At 26.0% G+C, this 23,434-nt stretch overlaps 3 protein-coding genes across 5 annotated transcripts; 1 reads left to right on the top strand and 2 right to left on the bottom strand.

Annotated features, from left to right (window-relative positions):
- Positions 1-1,822: 1,822 nt before the first annotated feature.
- LOC112693138 (eukaryotic translation initiation factor 4B) lies at positions 1,823-14,548 on the bottom strand. Its single transcript, XM_025568060.1, has 12 exons — positions 14,424-14,548; positions 10,448-10,549; positions 9,748-9,929; positions 8,303-8,413; positions 7,645-7,801; positions 7,231-7,587; positions 6,660-6,918; positions 5,309-5,560; positions 4,944-5,224; positions 4,801-4,864; positions 4,706-4,739; positions 1,823-2,160 (listed from the first exon to the last, which is right to left on the bottom strand). Exons 1-12 carry the CDS (start codon positions 14,428-14,430, stop codon positions 2,116-2,118), a joined length of 1,851 nt encoding a protein of 616 aa, XP_025423845.1. The 5' UTR covers positions 14,431-14,548; the 3' UTR covers positions 1,823-2,115.
- Positions 13,756-17,497, top strand: LOC112693139. 3 transcript variants are annotated; one of them, XM_025568061.1, is made up of 5 exons: positions 13,756-14,351; positions 15,297-15,443; positions 15,558-15,732; positions 17,115-17,242; positions 17,303-17,497. In XM_025568061.1, the coding sequence occupies exons 2-5, from the start codon at positions 15,387-15,389 to the stop codon at positions 17,411-17,413; spliced, it is 471 nt and encodes a 156-aa protein (XP_025423846.1). In that variant the 5' UTR covers positions 13,756-14,351; positions 15,297-15,386; the 3' UTR covers positions 17,414-17,497. The 3 variants fall into 3 exon arrangements, with proteins under 3 accessions (XP_025423846.1, XP_025423847.1, XP_025423848.1); XM_025568062.1 differs by lacking the exon at positions 13,756-14,351 and adding an exon at positions 14,639-14,712; XM_025568063.1 differs by lacking the exon at positions 13,756-14,351 and adding an exon at positions 14,724-15,027.
- A 1,585-nt stretch (positions 17,498-19,082) lies between these two features.
- Positions 19,083-22,475, bottom strand: LOC112693191 (ribokinase-like). Its single transcript, XM_025568147.1, has 6 exons — positions 22,277-22,475; positions 21,533-21,665; positions 21,318-21,444; positions 21,077-21,250; positions 20,187-20,476; positions 19,083-20,116 (listed from the first exon to the last, which is right to left on the bottom strand). Exons 1-6 carry the CDS (start codon positions 22,321-22,323, stop codon positions 19,940-19,942), a joined length of 948 nt encoding a protein of 315 aa, XP_025423932.1. The 5' UTR covers positions 22,324-22,475; the 3' UTR covers positions 19,083-19,939.
- Positions 22,476-23,434: the final 959 nt, after the last annotated feature.

Genomic DNA, 23,434 nt, shown 5'->3' with positions numbered 1-23,434 from the left:
ATGAAACATAAAAAAAATATTATTACGAAAAATTAACTATTATTTCCTATAATATAATTATAAAAATAAACGTCAAATATCTAAATTAAACAATTACTAATAGAACCGATTATTCGAATATATAGAATAGACTTGTTATGTTCTATTATAATCCTTATTTATACCAATTGTACCTATATACTACATTATAGTATTAAATGAAACGTACAAACGTATACATTTATATGTATAAATATATTATTTAAGCTTAAATAGTTATTAAAATACATAAAATATACATATTTTTCGTTAGTATTAGGTCAGGCCACGGCCTGACCTGTAGTTTTGCCTATGATTAAGTCATTATCTACAATTATTAAAAAATTATAAGTTTTTGGTTAAAATAAAAACAATAAAATGAAAGAGAGAAACAATATATTTTTCAACACTTTAAAACACTCCGTCCACAAAATAAAATGAACAAAACTAGCACTAAAATGTCTGTTATATAAATGTACTTAAAAAATTGTATATAAATACCTAATACCATTCTAATACATCAAGAATATAAATAATAATTAGTTACATAATTGCCTAAATTATAAGTTAAACAATACATTTGATAAATTATTTATTAATGTCACGACTTCGTTTCATGAAGTACCAATTGTATATAAAAATTAGAAATAAATGTAAACTATATTTAATTCACACAAGATAAATTATATTGCACAACCAAAATTTGACAAAAAGACAGCACAATTTTTAAAATTCTGATTTGAAATATGATAAGACATTTTTCTGACAAAAAAAAAAATTTTCCTATATATGAACGTAAAAAATTAATAAATTATATCACATGTATTTCAGCAAGGAAATAATATCAAATGATATTTACATCAGCAAACCAATTCTTTACTTTAAAAATCACAAGAGCAGTAAAAATAAATTAACGTATTGTCCAATTATACAATTTTATATTTAAATAAGGATATTTATTTTTTTGAAAAACATTAACTAAACAACAATTGTACTTGGTAATGTAAATTACAACAGGATGCATTATGTTCAACAAATAAAACCAAAAACAATAATAAAAATAACTGATATTTAAGTATTGAAAAATAACTATTACTAAATATTCTAACTGTTTGGATAAAATTACATTATCACCAAGTAGAATACTTCAGGGTTATAGTAAATTGAAATTATCTACTTAATATAAATATGGTGTTAAGTAATATACAACTTAATATTATTATTTACATAATACAATTTATTAAATTAAGAGTATAAAATTAATTTTGAAACTATTGGTACCAAAATTAGTTAACGCATAAATTAAAAATCTGTCAATATTTTACACTTCAAAAAATATTATTATTATAATAATAATAATAAAATACATCACAAGACCTAAATGAGAAAGTTAAAATATACAATAATTATAATATGTAATTCATATATTATTTCTAAATTATATAAGTTTAATTTAATACACATTACATATATGTAAATATAAATAAATTATACAAATTAATACATATACATATATATATTTATGTATATTAAAAATGAAAATCGATAAAAATTCAATAATTGTCTTGCAGTCTGTTGATACAATTCGCAAACATAAAAATTTAGCAAAGTATACAAATTAAGATTATAAAACAGAACTTGGCAGTGACTTATTCTTGGTCAAAGTCTAGTAGAAATGATAAGTGAGCAACTGTTATCATAAATCATGTTATTTAATTAAAATAATAAATCACTTAATTTAAGCAGTCTTATGAATAGCAGATATAAAAAATGACAATATATTAAAATTTAAAACGCAAAAAAATGCGTTAGAGCCTATTGTGCAATTAGAAAAAAAAATTAGAAAATGTAAAACTTAATTTGTATAATTTATAAATTAAGATGAATGCGGTACAACAGACACATCATGTCACCACAACACATAAATATCACTATTAAATTTACAATTTTTACGTTTCTAGCAAACATTAATGTAATGAAAAAAAAGAGATTATAAAGAAAGAATTAAGTTGGCAGTTTAGGAATCTTAAAAGGTACAAGCACTCTGTATATCTTTTATATATAACAATTTGAATGACATAAAATAAAACATATTTTCTATTCATTGGAACCATCATCAAGTGCAGCAAATTTGTTACTAGTCTAAAAAAATATAAAATAAGTTGACAAATTATATAGTAGAAAAACATAAAAATGCAAATAATTTACTTGAAAAGTTTATATTATTACAGTACTAACATTTAAGTATTTGACGTAAAAAACATTAAAAAATAATTAAGATAATTATTTTCATAAAAATTTTACACTCAAATCTTTTATACAAACCAAAATATTGACTGAATGACTTTAAATTTAACGAATCTTAACCTATGGTTTGAGACACTGATCCCTAGGTATACAGTAATTTTCTTAGAGTAGGAAAGACCTGGGTAAGTTGACGATTTGTTAATAACTCATTAAGATTAATCAAAAATTAAAATTGTTCCACAAAATACTAAACAGCTCACCAACATCTAATATTTCTTGTTTGTGGTTCCAATTCAGTGTAAGAAATTAGTTTATAACTTTGCGGAGCATAATATTTCACACAGTTCCAATTCTAGTATAAAAAAGGATGGTGATGACTGGTTAACAAATTTTATTTCTAAATATAAATTAAGTTTAAGAATTTCAGAATCAACATCGATTAGGCATCTCATGTCTTTTAATAAACCCAATATAGAAACATATATTAGTTTACTGAAAAAACTAAGTTTAAAATATAAATTTGAAGCTAGTCAAATTTTTAATATTAATGAAACTGGTATTTCTACAGTTCCAAATAAACTTCCCAAGGTCTTATCTCCAACTGGTTCACGGAGAGTTGCTAAATTGTATCTGGTGAAAGAAGGAAAAATATAACTGTGGTTTGTGGCATTAGTACAATTGGTGTATATGTGCCACCCTTTATGATTTAACTTTATGATAACTTTGTTAATTCTAGACAATCATGCTTCACACGTATCTCTAGAAGCAATAACATTTTTACGTGAAAATAATAGTGCGATGTTGGGGTTCCTTCCTCATACTACACACTGATTACAACCTCTAGATGTAGCAGTGTTTGGACCATTGAAAACTTTATACAGTCAAATTTGTGATAATTTTTTAGTCAGCCATCCAGGAAGAGCAATAATAGAATAAGATATTAGAAAATTATTTGGACAATCATACAATAAATAAGGCAACAACCATAGGCAATGCAGTTCATGGATTTATAGGAACTGGCATTGAGCCATATAATCTGACTCATATTTTAAATCTGCTGTTGTAACCGACAGACCATTGGGAGTAGAAGTTACTAATGGTAATAATGTTGGAAAAACTTATACACAATATAGAAAGGCCATATAGAAACAGGTATTACAAATGTAATTACAAAACCTACTTAACTTCCACGTCTACCAGTAGTTCAAGATATTCCAAAAGTGCACTAAGAGCTTAACTGCCTACTTTTGAATTAATTAGCACTCCTGTAAAAGGTATGTTTGAAGAAAAAAAGCAACAAAAAAAAAACAAATCAAAGTAGTAAAAATTAAAAAAAATAAGCCAGTTGTTTTCAAAAAATGTTTAAATCAAAATCAGAAGCAAAAGAATCATCAGATGAAGAACCAGTTTATGTAGAAAATTGATGATCAAGATTCTATGAACACGAAGATAGTATTTTTTGTACAGAACCATACAAAAATGATTCTAAAGGAGAAAAATTGATAAAATGCATTAAATACTTAAGTTGGACTCATGAACTATGTGCTGGAACTGAAGACTGGAAATCATTTACATGTGATTTTTGTAATACCAAAGACTGAAATTTAAACTCAAGTTTACCTACACTTAGGTATTTATAAATAATTTAAAATTTTTTTTTTTAGTTGTTAAACCTACAAATGATAAAGCTTTTACTTTTCATTGAATTAGGTTGTTAATATATTTAAAAGCACTTAGTCAATTTATCATTCCTATATTTATTTTGTTATTTAGTCATGATATTTATGTATATCAATGTAGATATTTCATTTGTTATTATATAAATAAGTAAAAATTGTTATACATAAAAAAATATTTTAGATTTAATTTAGAATGATCAAATAATATTATTTTTTTAATAAAGATATTTATTGATTATTATTTAATAGTTTATTTATGTTGATAGGTAAATTTGTATTTATTTAGCAAAATATTTAATTATTTTAAGAGGTTAATAAGTAGTTTGGCATAATTCAAACTTTTAGTTCAGCATTTATGGACTCTGTACATTATATAATGAAGTATGATGTAACTTACCCCAAACTTATGTCAACTTGCTCAATCTTCCGGGTAAGATGGCAAATTTAAAAAAAAAAAACTTAAAAATAAAAAATATGTATAGTGAAAATCTTTTTCTTTTATTCATTTTATTTTTTTTTCTTTATATCTATGTATATTTTAGCAGATATAATGAAAATTATAAACTCTCCATCTCTTAAATTGAGCTATTTAAAAATGTTTAAATCTAAATGTCGCTAACTTACCCAGGTCTCCCCTATATGAATTTAATTTATGAAAAATTTGGAAATCCATAGCTATTAAAATAATTTTAAAATTGTGTGCATGTCATATAAGGTTAAGAACTAGTAATTTAAAGAATAATATATGATATTATACTTACAGATTTTTTTTGCTCTTTAGTTACAATAATATCTCTGTAAATAAAAAAATTAATCAACAATGACAGTAAAACTTAAGAAAATAAAATAAACTTACTTCTTCTTTACTTCTATTTCTGGTACTACTTTTTTAGCAACTTTAGGCTTCTTTTTTGATTTATCTACAAATTAGGAGTAATCAATATTACATGTATATTAACTTTTTTTAAAACAAAATTTTTTAGTCAAAAATATACATACCACATTCAATAAACCCAGAATCATTTTTGTCTACATCTGTTTCAGCAACAGATTGATCTTTGGCAACATCAATGACTGGTAGATCTTTTGCTACATCAGGTTCACTTGACTGACCATCAGGATCAGTTCTTACATCATTAATGGGAGCTTCTATGACAACAGATTCAACAATTTCTGAACCGTCAGCTGCTCTATCTGGAACAGCTTCTTCATCCGGAATTTTTTTACGAAGATTTGGTGGAATGTAAACATTAAGTTTAGGAGTATCATTTTGCTCCTCGCTTAAAAAAAAAAAAAAAAAATTAAATATCACAAAATTATAATTAAGATGTTAATGATTTATAATTTTATAAAATATATATTACACAGGTGGTGGTGGAATTGTTCCGTTGCACACATTATCATCAGATGATACTAATTCTTTATTCAAAGAATGTTTTTCCCATGCATTTATTCGTGGAGGAGGAGCTTCTTCATATCTTGGATTGCGTTCAGGAGAAGTCCTTCTTCGTGGTGGACAATCATCATCATTTTGACGCCGTGGGCTTCTTCGCCTCCATGTTTCAACTGGCTTGGGCTGAGATGGCTTGACAACTACTTCTGTCTCTTCTTGACTCCTAGCAATATAAAATATAATATACAATTAGTGCTGTTTATTAATGATTTAAATTAAACATAAATAGTTTTTTTGTTTACATAAAACTAAATTATTGTGCAATGTTAATTAACAAATGACAAATTAACTTATAAATATTTTTATAATCATAATTCAAAAGTTGGAATATTAATACACTGCACAATGTTCCACATTTGGAACAATTAATAAACTGTTAATATTGGCTTTCGTTTTGTTGATATGATTGTAATGTGTAGTTTTAATGAATCAGTATAGATGTCGCTAGCTATATTTCCAGATAACATTATCCTATATCGTATGTAGGTGATATAAACCTGTTCCAGAACGGCATAAGTACTAATTTCAAAATGTTCTTTTTTTCCTTTTTTATAATAATTAAAATAAAATCAAGTAGGTTAAATATATAAAAAAAAAAAAAAAAAACGTCAATGGTTAGCTCATCTTTTGGTCTATAAATAATAAAATTGACTTCCCTACTAATGAGTTTATAAATAGCAATTCACATAAATATAATTGTTCCATATATGAAACATTGAGCGTAAGGAGTACATTATATAAAAACTATTATTGGTCTTGTATGTGCAATAATTAATAATAGTATTACGTATTAGTACGTGTTTACGACATTTACGTTCGACAATTCAACTTATATTTAAATAATAAAAAAGTTAAATCAATTATTTAAATCAATTATAACTATTGATTATATTGTTTTTGCCCTTGTTTATGTTTATTTATTATAATTAATACTTATTAATTATATTTAGTGATAAATCTCTGTTGGTTATTTAATAAATATAATATAATATAAATATAAATAATAATATAATATTGAATATAACAATTTAATTTTCTGTTTTTTGTTTAGCAAATTGGAGGTCAACCAAATAATGTAATTTAGCTGGTACTATGATTGCTCTTTTAATTTTGGCTGAATGCTCATTCCAAAAATACAGAAATATTTTTGGGCTATCAAAAATCAGCCTAATCCACAAAGAAAATTAATTGAAATAAACCAAATATTAAATTTGATATATATATATATATATATATATAAAACATTAAAAATATTAACTAACTTGTCATCAGAAACTTCATTCAAATTGGTTAATGAAGAAGCAGCAGATAATGAAGGGTGAGCTTTTGTTTCGTGTTTGGCTAAAAGTTTTTCTTCAATTTCTCTCTCTTTTGATGCTGTATCAACTGGTTTAGCTGCTCCAAATATAGATGCTGCAGCAACATAACTTGGTGCTTCAGTCTTTGGTGCATTAGGATCAACAGTCTTTGGTTTCAATATGAGCTTCGGTCGTTCTTGTGGTATTGAAGTATTATCACCCCCTAAAATTAAAATATGTTAAAAATAGTTAATACAAATTTATGGCTAAATAATAAGAATTAGAATAATTTAGTATATACTCTTCATCAAAGAGTATGCCACTAAAAGTGTAACCTCACAAAGTTTAGAACTTGGTGAGACACCATATATGGAATAATCCCTATACCAGTATGTATTTAACAATGATGTGTATTCATTATTTCATATATTCTAAAAATAAAACCTGATACAACCTAAAAGTTGGATAAATCCAAAAAGAAGACTATATTAATAAATAAAAACTTTATCAAAAGCATTTATAATAAAATAATTACCTATTTCAGGTAAATCATCATCTCGTTTAAAACCAAAACCACGCCTGGATTCACCAAATGGTTTACGACTTCCTTCAACATCATCACGGCGATCACCAAAAGGTCTCCTTCCACTATCAGAATCATCATAACGTCGATCACCAAATGGTCTTCTTCCACTATCCGAATCATCTGTTCGACGATCACCAAATGGTCTCCTACCACCCTCAGAATCATCAAAACGACGATCACTAAATGGTTTGCGACCAACAGGAACATCATCATCAACATTACGCCTAGCCCCTCTCCAAGGACCATTATCTCTTTCACTATCATGGTCTTTATCAAAAGCACCACCATCTCGTCTCCTAGTAAACCCTGAAATTATAATAAAATAAAAAATAAATTAAATACATTCAAATACAAAATAAATACCTCCTCTATCATCAGTAGTTGAACTTCGGATAGTTGATCGCCAATCACCAGGTTCATCACTTTTGAAGTCCATACCCATACGACTACCTCTCTGAAAAGCATTTCTAGAATCTTGCATACCACTAGCTAATTCAACTCGCACACGACGTCCACGGATCTAGATTAGATACATCGTAAAATAAATTAACACGACACATAATACAAACAAGATATAAAATGCTATTATAATAAAAATCTTTTATACACTTACCTAAAAAAAAAAATATTAGAACTATCAATTTTCTACTAATAAACGAGGTATAAAGTCAATAGTTGTATTTTAGTTTTATGTTGAGCAAATTTTATATGTTATTAATCTTTACAAATTATTTGAAAAATAATTTATTAGTTTGTGCTAGTCACAAAAATATATTAAATAACCAATGAAAAACAGCCAAGTCCAGTACCATATTGCATTATTAAATAATGGATAGTGAAAAAATATTGTATGCCTATCATAAAACTGTGCATCATTCCTAGTTTATAGTACGAAGATATTTATTACATACATTACTTTTAGTTAACAACCAATATAACTATATATGTGTATTACATTTGACATTTGTGCTTTTTTGGTTCATAAATTTGTATATTTTAAATTCTAAAAAATAAATCTTACCAAGTTCTCCATACCAAGAGCAGTAATTAATTCTTTCCTTTCTTCAAACTCCACATAACCATATCCTTTATTACGTCCATTGTCATTCCGGGGTAATTTTATATTGGCAATCTAATAATAAAAAAACATACAATGAAGGCAGCACACAATTAATATATGTATAAATTATAACTAGTAAACAAAAATTAATAATTAAATCAATACAATTTATTCTTGAAGAATAAGTATCAGAATTGTATTATATACATACATAACATTGGTTCAACTAACACAAACATGTGAAAGGAACTCCACATGTTCATATTCGCCTTTCATTCATCATTAAGTATTAAAATAGTTTTGAGAATTTAAATAAAAATATATATTTATACCTAATAATTAAAAGGTTAATTTCAAGTAATTAAAGTTGTTAAATGTAAAAAAAAAAATAACTTGATTTGTAAGTAGTATAAAATTTATCAAAATGCATTAAAATTGAGTTCTTATATTGATTCATCAACAAGACATTAAAAAAAAAAAAAAATTCTAACTATAGACTTAATTTTATTTATATTTAAACTATATTATAAAAAAATTAGTGAATTATCATATTTGTGCACAACCAAAATCAAAATTAGTTAACCAATAACCTTACTATAAAACCACAAATAATTAACTTAGTATAATGAAGAACAATTCTTAGACTAGTATATATATCCCATGCCATGAATAAAAAAAACTGAAAATCAATTTTACTTGTTATTTATTCACTTAGTATATGTTTTTTACTTTGCGACCATTTAAAGCATAAAATAGCTGAAAATAGTGTCTAAAGAAATATTAATTTTGCATAGATTCTGCAAAACTCTTATTGACAACAACAAGATCATCAACTCTATGCATAAGATAAATAAAAATTAAAAGATTTTTAAAAAGTAAAAAAATTGAGAGAAGCATTTAAATATAAATTTGTAAATTATCCATAATACAAAAATTAAAATTGTATTTTAAATATTTACACAATATTGATTATTTTTTTTGATACTATTTCTAAAAGTATTAACTGAAAAAAAATTATAGTAATTTCGGATAGTTGGTATTATTTTTACTTTATTATTTAGAAATAATTTATCAGGATATTTTAGAGTAATCAATACATCAAAGAATACTTTATAAAATTGACCAAACTTTAAAGTTAATACTAGACTGAATTCAATTTTAAAAAATATGTAGCCAAAAAAGAACAATTTAAAATATATCCAAAGTTGTAATAAAATATAAATTTTAATCATTCATTGTAACACATAAGATATATTCAGGTAATACTTCATAATATTTCATTAAAATAGAGAACAGTTATCTAACCATAATCGTATAAAATATAAGGAATTGAACATATTAGTCTTGTATTTTATTTCAAAAATAATTTTAAAGAAAATGAATTGAAAACTAAAAATTAAGTTTACTTTAAGTCCTTTAAAATAAGTTGTGATATCATCTTCATCAATTTCAAATTGTAAATTTGACATATGAACCAAGAATGGTCCATCCTGAGGTACAGTGCTTTCATCAATAATAGATTCACAAGCTGCTCTTGGTGCCTTAGGAAGGTTTAATGGTTTAGGTTCGAATCCAAAACCACCAAATGCTAAAAAAAAATTGTTATAAAAGATATTAAATAAAATATTAATTGAACTTATATAAATGTGAATGAAATAATCAAAATAATAAGTACAACAAGAGCCTTCAGGTTTTGAGGTAAATCAGTCAACAAGAGATTAGTCTGAATTGAGTTATACTAGCATAGCTAGAACCTTGCAAATTGAACTAAAAATGCGATTCACAGGAGGTTCCAACAGTACTTCAGATTATAGTCTCAACCTATGGCATCTCAGACTTAAAAATCTAAAGACTGGACCAATTTCTGGTTCTCCTGCCCAACTTTATCAAGAAGGCCTCCGGCTAGAAGGTTAGTGAATATATCTCAGACCTTCCCGAGGTTGTTTAAGTAACAAAAGTACTCAGTGTGTAAACCCCTGAAGCAAGTTTCTTGTTGACTGATAGCTATTAATGACCAAACAAAACATCCAAAACATTCATCATAAGGCGTATTTTTAAGTAATAATGCATTTATAAATAAATACTTGATTCACACAAAATTATTACCATTTTGTTCTTTCTCTACTTCATCAGCCCAGCATGTACCACTAGCGATTGAGATGACTTCAGTTTCAATTGGCATCCATTTCTGCTTTTTATTCTTTTTGCCTGCAGATAGTTTAATAAAATAGTAAGCAGATATCATAGGAAAAATCATTCAAATAGGTTATGTATTAATTAATTTAAGAAATTTGCAAAAATAACAGTTAGTGTTGAAAAATTTATTAAGGCTGATGAAATACTAATAATAAAGTATAATAGGGTTATTAAATAATGTAACACTATACATAACAATATCAATGATGCATTAATAGTCACTAAGAATAAATATGTAAAACTATCGCGATAGTTTCTGGCGACCTTGACATGACAGATTAACCAATTTTTCGCGATGCCAATGGTGAACAAAGTAATAAAGTTCGAATCAGTTCAGATGTCACTTGACTTTACTGTTCGGAGAATTGTAACAATTTTATTCTTAATTTTGTATATAATCATTGTAATATTCTTTTTTTATTTGTATTAAATTAAATAAATTCAAATTACCCCTTAAAACATCTAGACACCTAAAAAATCAAATATACGAGATAGTTAAACAATAATATATAATATCCTACATTTAATATGGGTAACAATTTAGCAATATATGTAACATTCCGGATTGATGAACTCATCAGAATGGATAAATTCCTCACAAAGAAAGTTTATTTTAATTTACTTCCATTTGACGGCCAAAATAATAATATTAATATAATTTGGTGCTTTTAGGAAGATATTAGGATTTTATTATAGCTATGAATTTACAATGACTAATTATTTTTATTAAGTTACAATTTATGTAACATTCCGGATTGATGGACTCATCAAAATAGATGGATCCCTCACTAAAGAAAGTCATACTTTAATTTACTTCCATTTGACGGCCAAAATAATAATATAAATACAATTTGGTGCTTTTAGGAAGATATTAATATTTATACCAGAGGTGTTAGTTGAAATTTGCCGATTTTTACAATGAAGAAAACATTTAATTCTCAAGGGAATCTTAAAATTTTTTTATTCAAAATATTGACCATTTGATTTTACACATTTTGCCCATCATCTAGGCAAATCATGGATACCATTCCAAAAAAACATTATCTCTTTCGAGGCAACCATTTGACGAACCATTTTTCGACATCTTCAAATTTGGCGGAGCGCTGCTTTGCGAGGGAGTGTCCCATCGATGCGAAAAGATGATAGCCAGATGGGGCAAGGTCTGGAGAATACGACGGGTGCGATAATATTTCCCAATTCAATGATTTTAATGTGTCCTTCACCACTTTAGAGGTATAAGATGGTGCGTTATCATGATGTAGGATAATTTTGCCATGTCTTCGGGTCTATTTTGGCTTTTTTTCGATTAATGCACGATTCAAATTAATTAATTGTTGTCGTTAGCTATCGGTATTCACCATCTCACCAGGTTTAAGTAACTCAAAGTACACCACACCACTCTGGTCCCACCAAACACATTGTCTTACGGCCAAAGCGATTTGATCTTGGAGTTGATGGGCCGGCCTCACCATATGAAAGCCAGGATTTTTTCCGCTTCGGGTTCTCAAAATAAATCCATTTTTCGTCCCCCGTAATAATTTGATGAAGAAAAGATTTCCTTTCAAACCGTTGAAACAACATTTCAGAAATGGTTTTTCGATTTTCCATACTTTTGGATTTTTCCCATGACTTTCAATTATTGGCAAATCGCTCCTCTGGTCACATTTAGTGTTTGTGCCAATTTTTGTTGCGATTGGGTTGGGTCTTCATCCAATAACACCTGCAATTCCTCGTTTTCAAACTTTTTCGCTGCACCCAGGTGTTCATTGACCGTTAAATCAAAATCCCTACTTTTAAATTGATGAAACCATGTCTCACAAGTTCTTATCACTGGAGCATGTTCGCCATAAGTTTCAACCAGCAACCAATAAGCTTCAGCTGCTTTTTTCTTTTGATGAAAAAGAAAAAGCAACGAATGCCGTAAATGCAATTTATTTGGAATGAAACTCGACATATTCACTGAAGAAAAAACAACTATGATGATATAATTTTGGCCGAATGCAATTTTTAAGGTTAATGTCAATAGAAAAATATGACATAGATTTCAAATCATAGAAATGTATTTATATCTCTAGCGAAATCTATGAGTAAAACCGGCAAATTTAAATTTAATTATTCATTATAACTAGGAATTATCAATTATTATTTACTAAATTTATCTTTATCGTTAAAATTTATGTAACATTCCGGATTGATGGACTCTTCAATAGATAGGTCCCTCACTAAAAAAAGTCATACTTCAATTTACTTCCATTTGACGGCCAAAATAATAATATAAATACAATTTGGTGCTTTTAGGAAGATAATAAATATTTAAATATTTTAACTGAATATTTACCATTGATAATATTTTAATAATATATACATAGCTCATAAAATAAGAAAATTATAAGAAAATCAAAAAATAAAAATAAAACATTTAATAGTAAGTTTTCAGTTCAAAAATGTAGTTCTTTGTCAAATTTATAATAAATAACTGAATCAAATTTTAAAAAGAAACAGTTGTACAATTCAACTTAGATAATCAAATGAATATTTTTTTATGGATTTGATAATATCATTGGATATATATATATATTTATTAAACAGCTTCAATGTACACTAAGATTAAATCAATAAGTCCATAGTAATTACTAATAAAAAAACTTACAATTTTAGATATTTAAACACAAAAATAAAATTGTTATTTCCAAATGAATACTAACATAAAAGTATTAAGTTGACCATATTTTTAATTTATATGATAAAATTTGAATTACTAGTAAATATAATTGGAATGAAAATATTTATACCTAATAAAATATATATAACATATCGAAAAATCTTCATAAGTCTATAAAGAAAATAGACAGAAATGAAAAAAATTCAAATATAATAAGTTAAAAATAAATAACTCTTTACTTTAACTAATTTGAGGTTATTATTTAAAACTCAATACATTATACTTATTTAAAATGAAGAAAATTCAATGTTTAATGAATAAAAAAATTTAGGTATGTAAATATTAAAAAATGTATATTTTGAGATAAAAATAGGAAAGATATAAGAATTGCTATAATGTAAATGGTTTTCCTAGAATTGTAATTACTAATCACCAAGTCAAAAATAAAGTTAAGCAATATAATAAAAATATAGAACTTAAATAATAAAAAATAATTATTTTAATAGAGAAAATAATAATCCAAATAATAGATGGAACATTTGAGATACAATAAAATTATATCACAGACACTGTGAGCAATGACTAGATGAGAAAAATCAAAAATCAAAATATATTAAACTGCAAACAAATGAAAAAAACTATTTAACCATCATAAACTGTTTCAGTCAATAATGGATAGTAGACCAGCGGGGGATACACCCAAATTCGAAATATCGAGCGATTTGACCAGTTGATGAGATGACAATGGTCAGAAATCGAACTTTCGGGATGAGGACTTCACTTTGCGCGTGCCGTATGTCCAGAGGCCAACAAAAAAAAAGAAATGTGTCAGTGACAGCATTGAAGACGCGGCAAAGGACACCATGATTCGTGTGAAACGCGAGAAAACCCTGGGTAGAAGCCATTGACCCGTTATCATCGAACGGGGTGATAAAACGAAATCGGGCGATGCATGCTAAACACGTGAACAGCGGAATGGAGCTGTGTTACAGAGCGCACGAGCCCGTCGAATATAAGCCGGCGATTGAAGACCGAGAAGGCGAACGACAGTCAGTGAGAACGTGATCTCGACGATGGCCGCGTCACGAGGACAGTGTTTTCGAACGGGTGCACAGTGAAGGTTTCGGTCCGGCATCGCACCATGGAAAACGCGTAAGGAATAATACACGCCAAACAACAAGTAATGATGGAACAAAGTAAAAAAATCGTTGCCATTATACTCACTAGACATGATTGCGAAGTGTATACGCAGACAGCAGACGGTTTCCTAGACGAATTCGAACGGACGGGTTAGCTTTAAACGTCTTTATACGGCACGCAAAGTAGCGCTGATGCCGTACGAAATGAAAATGAACGGGGAGCGAGGACGTTTACGCGATGTTGAGAGGCGGTGTTGGCGCGGCGAAACAGTCAGTCAGTGTGAATCCGGGTGGGGGGTGCCCGCTGAGCAATCAGAACTCACGGCATTCTGAATCATCATTTGCGATGTAACGTGTTCGCAGCTACCAAAGAGGTTCGATATATTTCTACGATTCTCTTTGGCTTTTTTGATCTCATAGAAAAAAGATTAATATCTTAACCGTAACCACGGTCTTAGGTAAGGTTATCTTCTAAAACCTAGTCCGTAACTGTCACCTCTGATTGTTACCACTGGTAGCGCGCCATTTTTTGAAAGCTACGTATGTATGTGATTCACAATACCGTAAACAATTTTCGTCTATCTTTCAGTAGTGGCTCATAGTAAATATTCTGGGGAGACTTAAATTATTTAACATATGCTCCATACAACAACAATGTCACGACGCGTCGTTTCGTCGCAGTTTATAACGTAAGCTAAACCCCACCATGTAGCTAATCGGTTTGTGTACTACAAATTGTTACGTTGTACCGAATACATCGGTAACGACTCAACACTAGTACATAGATCGTTCCACGTTTGTTCCGTTGGTACTTTCGGTAATCGGTGTTGGTATCAGTATCGCCTGATGGGGAACATTTTGTAGTTTGATAATTTGTACCGAATGTTCCAATGGAACGATTAATGTATTCATTCCTACTCGTTCCATCTATGTAATTGTTACATTGTACCAAATACAGCTGTAACGAACCACTGCCCTATGCCACGATCCCATGCCGATGCTCACGACTTTCAAATCGAAAGCACTGGTTATATTTACTATTAAATAAATGGCTAAGCAAGAAAATATTGAAATAGATAGGGAAGCATTTCCTCGTAATGAATCTGTAAGTATATTATAATATAAATTAATGTTACGAAGTTATAATTGTATATATTTCAATATAGCAGATATTATAATATGATAATCATAGAATTCATGTTTTATTTTATATTCCTAGTTTATTTTTCACAAAACACAAGATATTTTTGAGAAAAAAAAATATTTAACTGAGGTAAAATCGGAAATTCTTGATGCAGAAAAATATAGAGATATGTTAAAAGAATACCTCAAATTATCAGAAACGGTGACATGCAACTCAAGTAAAATTGGGCAAATTACTACAAATATAACAAGTGAGTTAAGACGACTTTTTTAAAAAAAATTTTCTGCTGGACCCCTAAGAGATAATAAAAATGATAGCATACCCCTTAATAGAAATAAAAATTAAAAACATTAATAAACAATAATTCTAAATTGATTACTTTATTTTCCGAACTAAATGCACCTATTTTTATGATAAATAACGATAATACGTGATCACAGTCTGTATCTAATTTTAATTGCTTTTCAATAATAACTATTTCGACAATGTATTTATTATCAATAGTATTTCCCATGTAATATGAATATTACATCAGTATTTTCGTTTTTATAAATTGGTACTTTATGTATTTTTAACTTACGTTGGTGGATCCCTAAGGTAAACGTGCAACCCTTAGGGGTCTGCGGACCACAGTTTGGGAAATGCTGAGTTAAGATATTGGTTAACAGTAACACAATATTTTATTATGTTATAATTATTAGTTTAAGTATATGAGCCAACATTTAATTTAAACGAGAAGTAAAATATAAATTGATTAAGAATATAAATACTTATTTGTTGGTTCAACTTTAGTATAAAAAATCATAAATGTATAAATAAAATAATAATATGTCTTAACCTCCCAAAACCATTAATAAAAATTGTCCATTTTGCTAAATTATATGAATATGGAACATAAATATATTTATTATAAATTAATTTTTTTTATATTTAAAATCATATTTATATAAATACATTTTTTTTTTTTATTGTATATTCATAGACGAAACTGAAGATTTGCAAAATTCTATAGGACTTGTCAAAAAGGTATTTTGATCATTTTACCACTAACATAATTAAAACAATTTATACACTTTTACCATTATCTGTTAAAATTTGTATTAAATAATTTACAAAACTATTATATTAATTATTTTGTTATTAAAGGATGTTGCTATCTTAGAATTAAAAAGAAAACATGAAACTAAACCAAACTCAGAAAACAAAAAATGTGGTAAATAATGATAATTTATAACTCCTAATGAAATTTAAAATACTTTTACTCAATACCATTGATTATACATCAATACAATATAATTATATAATCAATGCTCAGTAAAAATATTTAAAAAAAATTTTTAATTAATGGTAATTCTCTAGAGACATTAAATGTTCATATTTACTTATATTACTTAAAAATGTAATATAATGTTAATCATACGATTCTTTATTGTGTAGAAAAATATTACTTTAATATTTTTAATGAAAATTATTTTTATTTACAAACATTTAAATTTAAAATGTTGACAAAACTTTCCACATACTAAGAAAAAATGTAAAAAATTCATAATCTCACATACAAATTATGTCGAGTCAGAATAAGTTTAAATCAAATACTAATTATAACAATTAAATTTCACTTTTTTTTCACAGTGACAAATATGAAAAAAGTTTTATTTGAATTTTATGAAAGCAATTTTGATTCATTTTTACAAAAAGAAAAAAAATTAATTGAACTAAAGAAGCTAATTGAAGACGATAATGATTCAACTATGTTAAAGGTAAATTATTTTACAATTTTTAATTTTATTACTTATAACTAAAATGTTTTCATTTTTAAGGACCAAAATATGGAACTGATAGAACTAATAAAAGAGTTTGAATCATTGAAAGCCAAAAATATTCGGCTTAATGAAATTATGTCAATGAACATTAAACAAAAATGCAAATGACTTATAACTGGTTATATAATTTTATATTTCTTTATATTTATTGGGTTAAAATTCTTAATGAAATTCTTGGTTATAATTCTAATATATATATTACTAATTTACATATAATGTTAATGTATATTAATTTAAAACCATAAGATTGTAAATATATGATTTAAAAAACCAATAATATTTTACAATATTTTATTTAAATTAAATTAATAAATAATTATTTACTCTATTCATTTTTAATTTTCTTTATTGTTTATTAATAATTAATATGTGTCTTCAAATGTATGTATTTATTTGATACCTAAATATATTTTACATGTATATTGCATAACTTGTGATATCACAATAATATCACATATTATAATATTGATAATATCTTATAACACTTATGCTATATATTTCATATAATATTACTAATACTACAAAAAAAAAAAAAAAAAAAAATGCAGTGTAAATGTATTAAAATATGTTATATATAAAATTACCAATTCTTATTCAAAATAATGAAAAAATTTCATTACTAAGTAATAAAATAAAATTTAAAAAATAAATTTCCTGGTATTTTCAAATGTTTTTAATTAAATTAAACCAAAATATATTAAAAATTAATTAAATTTGAAAATAATTTACATATTTATAAAATATACTTATAACCATGGCTTAAAGTGGGAGAGGGCACAAGGGGACTCAGTTCTTCTACCACTCACAGTGCTTATAAAACATCCCTTTTAACATTTCTCTGAAAAGTTTACTGAAACCGCTCAACTGTTTGTTAAAAATAATTTACACATTAAAACATGAAAAATTGGCTATGCATTTTAGTTGATGTCACTAGATAATACATAAACAGTGTTCTACCAATGAAATTAATATTAAATATAAATTATATAGTAATACAGTGGTGGCCAAACTTTTTTTTACCTAGGGCCACACAAAACAAATTTTTTACCGCAGGCCATAAAAAAATGTATTTTTTTAATTTTTCAATTTTTTTTTTTTACGTAATTGTAAAATTTTATAGTTGCACAAATAAGTGTTGTAATGAAGAATACTTTTGCAAGCCAGATATTAAATCATAGCTGGCCGTAGTTTGGCTACCACTGTAGTAATATATACTTATATATACGTTTAATAATTTATTTTAATTTTATTAAAAGATATTCACAATTTTTTATTTAAAACCATAAGTAAGTAATTTACAAGTATATACATTTTTACAGTACATGAATAGTTTGTGGGAAAAATTATTCACTAGCAACACCTCGTAATATATATAACAATTTATAATTAATTACCTACCTAGTAATGAGACTATATGGAAAGTTGAGAATGATTTGTGGATTGAATTCCTCCTTATCCTTTTTTACCACTAAACCCTGCTTATAACTGTTAGTATAACCATCATTTTTAAAAAAAAAAAAAGTATTTTATTTATAAAAAATAAGTGTACACAAAGTAAGTCGAATATCTATACCATAAAATTTAATTATTTATTATTTGACAATATTTTAATATAATAAAGTATTGACTAATTATTTTAACTAAGATGAACTAGTTTATTTAACAAGTAATGATTAATGAAAAATGCATATCTGTTTGTTAAATTTTGTATCTTTTTATACTATCTTATATATTAAATAAATGTATGAAAACTAATGTCAGTCAGTCAGTCAGTCAGTCAGTCTGGCTGTTCTATCCGGCTGTTTTTCTTATTTTTTTTTTTTTTAAATGAGAGTTATTTAGATATAGATATGTCAGTAATCATTGAAATTTACTCAACTCCCACTTTACATTTCTTATGGAACATATTCACTTAAGCAACATTCAAATTCTCATAGCTCCTCTTCTAATAAATGGATCTTGATAATTCACTCTCAGAACACTCAGTGGATTAAGCTCTTTCTTTTAAACTATTAATTGCTTAAATTTGTTGAGTTTGAGAAAATTTATGCAAGACCAATCTTTACATTTAATTTTTTCAATATTTTTCTTCATTCAAATCTCTATAACTAGAATTCTAATCAATGTAGGCTGTTGACACAAGTCTAAGATCACTCAATGGATCAAGTTCTTTCTTTAAAGCTAATAAACTGCTTAAATTCGTTGAGTTTGAGGAAAGTTATGTTTACACATTCAACTTTCAATTTTTTCCAAATACTGCATTCTCATTGGCTTTTACCCAATGATATAACAACAAACAACTCACAAACAATACTAATATTATTCCTTATATTAGCTAATATTGTTTGGAAGGAAGAACTGTAAAATGATTTTATGTAATAATCGCATCCTCTCATACATAGTCTATCCTAATGCTGCGGAACATATATTTTAATAAACACTCTCTGTCATTTCGATACGTCTTTCAATTTTCGATATAATACAAATTTATTGATTTGTTAAAATGTGTTTATGTATTGATATATTTTAAATTTTCGCAATGGGTATACTAGTTACATTTTAATTAACAGATAATTTAATAAATAATGATTATCAATTTCATGTACTGTACATACTGTATACATATAGTATATTTTAATTAAAAATTTCTTCAGGTAAATCATTTCTTAAAGGAAAACTTTTTTGAGTTCCTTTGGACTGTACCGTCTTTGTAGCTACAACACATGATCTTCTAATTTGTTCATATAAAGTCAAATTTGGCTTATGAACAATAAAATAAGCCAATGCTCCTAAAAAGGCATCACCAGCACCCTGGAATAATACATTGAAAATAAAATAGGTTAATAACTTAATATATTTGTATTTAAAAATTTTGACTTACTGTGGTATCAACAGGATTCTCAATTTTTGGTACTTTAACCCATTGAGACTCTGGTTCATCTTTAGATGCAAATATAGCACCTAGAGGTCCTAACGTAATAATTACAAGTTTACACCCTTGTTTTAAAATTAATGATAAAACCTGATTTGCTGTTTCAATACTATTAATTTTTATTACATTATTAGTATAAACTTCTGCTTCAGATTCATTAACACAAAATATATCAGCCAATAGAAGTATATTTTCATGAGAACTTGAGATAGCTGGGGCACCATTTACAATTTTAAGACCTGAAAAATGAATTTTATGTTATTTCAAAAATTAAAATAACATAACAAAATATAAAAATAATGTTCTATACAAAAAAAAAAAAAAAAATTAACATTGAATTAAGAAGGTAATTATTATATACAGCCAATTGTAAAATAATAGATTATATGTGTTAAAATCATATCTTTCAAAAAAGATATAGAAAAAAACAAAAAATAAATAAAACCCAAGTATTTTATCTATTTATTCAGTGTATAATTGTACATGATTAAAGGTATTATAATAGTTTTATAAGTAAATAAATTATTATTTCAATTTTATCTTATAGTTTTTAATGTAATAAAAAAGTGAATTAATTTAGTTTGATTGTGTTTAAGTATATATATTAAGTACTATATATTGTTTATATATACAATTTTAAATATAGTTCATTAGATTTATATTTTGAGAAATATAATATTTGCGTTGGTACCATTTTTAAATTATCAAATATTTTTACTTATGAATAAATACAAAAGTTAAATGTTTTCATTGCTCAATCTATTATCAATCATATATATTGCCAGATTAACATATTTGATAAAACATATAAATAAAAAAATAACATTAATTTTATTTACATTTACTGTTTGCCACTGAAAGTTTTTTTAGCAAATACTCAGTTGTTTCTATTGGGGTTTCAAACTGAAAAAGAACAGCACTAGATTCATTCACTAATAAATTAAATGCTTTATCCACATCTTCTTTTCCTAATGTACCATTAGCTCCAACCACAATGATTATATAGTTTTCTCCTACAAAAACAAATATATTTAATACATAAATAAAATATTAAGAATAAGTGACTATCAAATGTATCACCATTATCAGTTACATTAATTTGAGCTACTCCTGTTTCAATAGATTTTTTTGTTATAATATATTGAGTGTTAACACCACATTGTTTAAAATTATTTAATATATCTTTACCAAAAACATCAGACCCAACCTAAAAAGAAAAAATTAAAAACAAATATGTTATTCATAGATGTGTTGTAAAACTAAATACATTTTATTATGATATCTAAATATCTTACACAGCCAACAAATACAGTATTAGCTCCAAGTTTCTGAGCAGCGATACATTGATTTGCTCCTTTACCACCAAAATCTATAGAAAATTGTGTTCCGTGTATGGTCTGTCCAGGGCTAGGCAATTTTGATGTATAACTGTAAATAAAATAAGTAATATATATGTATCTATAACTATCCTTAGAATATAACCTTAGAATCAAAATATTAAATTTATATTTATTTTTGATTCCAAAAACATTAGTTTAATTTTATAAATTTTATAACCAATATAAATTAAATTGAACACAATATATTTTTAATAATTTTAATCCATTGAAAATTATCATAATTTACTAAAAATATCAATTAAAAACAGAATTTATTGCACATAAATTGAGAGGACAAGTAGATAATTAAGTATAAAATATCAGGTGTAATATAATAAATAAAATTAATTGAAACAATTAATATAACTTTTGAGCATAAAAATTTATCATTTTTGTATGCAGACATTACTTTATTTATTTTTTCCCCTGTACATATTAAACAAATATTTAGCCAGTAATGATCTTATAATATTTGTAACATCTTAATGTCTATAATTATAACTTTTTACTTGTTAATTAATGTATCAACGTACAGATATTGAAATTAGACATTAATTTATAATAATAATTTTTATAATAAGGCACCAACATTTAGTTATGCTAATTAAAAAGAGAATTTTAAACAAGTATAAGTAGTGGAGAAAATAAATAGATACTTACAAAAACAAATCAGTGCTACATGAACCAACTGAAACGATTTTTGACATTTTTGTATGTATTATTAAATTTGTATAATGTAGAGGTGCTATTAAGTGATTATTAAATAAAATTACAACTTGTAAATTATACCCAATGCAAATAATTTAAATATAAAATTATTACTTTATTGGTATTATTACAATGCAACTTACAGAATTGATAATTAATTGTAAGAATTTAACCAGCAGCAATTAAAAAGATAAGCACAGTACAGTCAGTTCATTATATAAAAATAAAAACATGTGCATTATTACACAATAATTATTATAGTCACTTCACTATTAAATAGGTAGTTATTTTCTATAGTTCTATACCATAATAATACAAATAGATAATAATTTATACAGGAATCTAGTAGGTACCTACTTAATAATGTTTAAATCAGGGATGGTAAACCTTTTGATAACCACGTGTCAAATTAAAATGTTTGTTTTGATTATATATGCCTCGCGTGTTAGAAATTTAACTGAACTTTTTTTTGTTGATTAAATTATAATTATAAATTATATTACATATAAATAGGATTTTATTTGTTGTTACTTTTAAACTTTACATTAACATTACCTGTTTTCTATTTCATTAACACATCATTTTAAACACTACTATAACATGGTTTCTAAAATATATGATTTAATAATTACAAAAATTAGTTTTTATTTAGAAATCTATTGCTGAATTTTTCCAGGTTAGCAATCTTGGAATTATAACATAGGCGGATATTTGGTTGAATTTTTTTTTTGGGGGGGGGGGGGGTATAATAATTCAATGTAAAATAACCCGCAGGGTCTTCGCCCCCATACCCCCTACCCATGCACAAGTAAAACTTATTACTATTAAAAATATAGATAGGTTTAAATTGTATTACAAAAACACTAAATAACATATATTTAAAAATAATTAATATTTTATTTTAATGACAAATATCTATTTGTATCAGCAAAGATATTCAAAATATCATCGATTTTTATATTTTTCGATATAACTTTTTCAATATATAGTATTGATAGATTGCTAAACCTATCTTAAATCAACGATGTCCTTAGCAAGTTTTTATTTTTATCATTGCATTGAAACTTCTTTCACAAATAGTCGAACTAATTGGTATTTTTAATGCTATTG

Source organism: Sipha flava, unplaced genomic scaffold (genome assembly GCF_003268045.1).
Source record: "Sipha flava isolate LNK unplaced genomic scaffold, YSA_version1 81_pilon_pilon, whole genome shotgun sequence".
Lineage (NCBI taxonomy): Eukaryota > Metazoa > Arthropoda > Insecta > Hemiptera > Aphididae > Sipha > Sipha flava.
The sequence above is the reverse complement of the archived record's forward strand: the minus strand, read 5'-3'. Positions and strand labels throughout refer to the sequence as shown.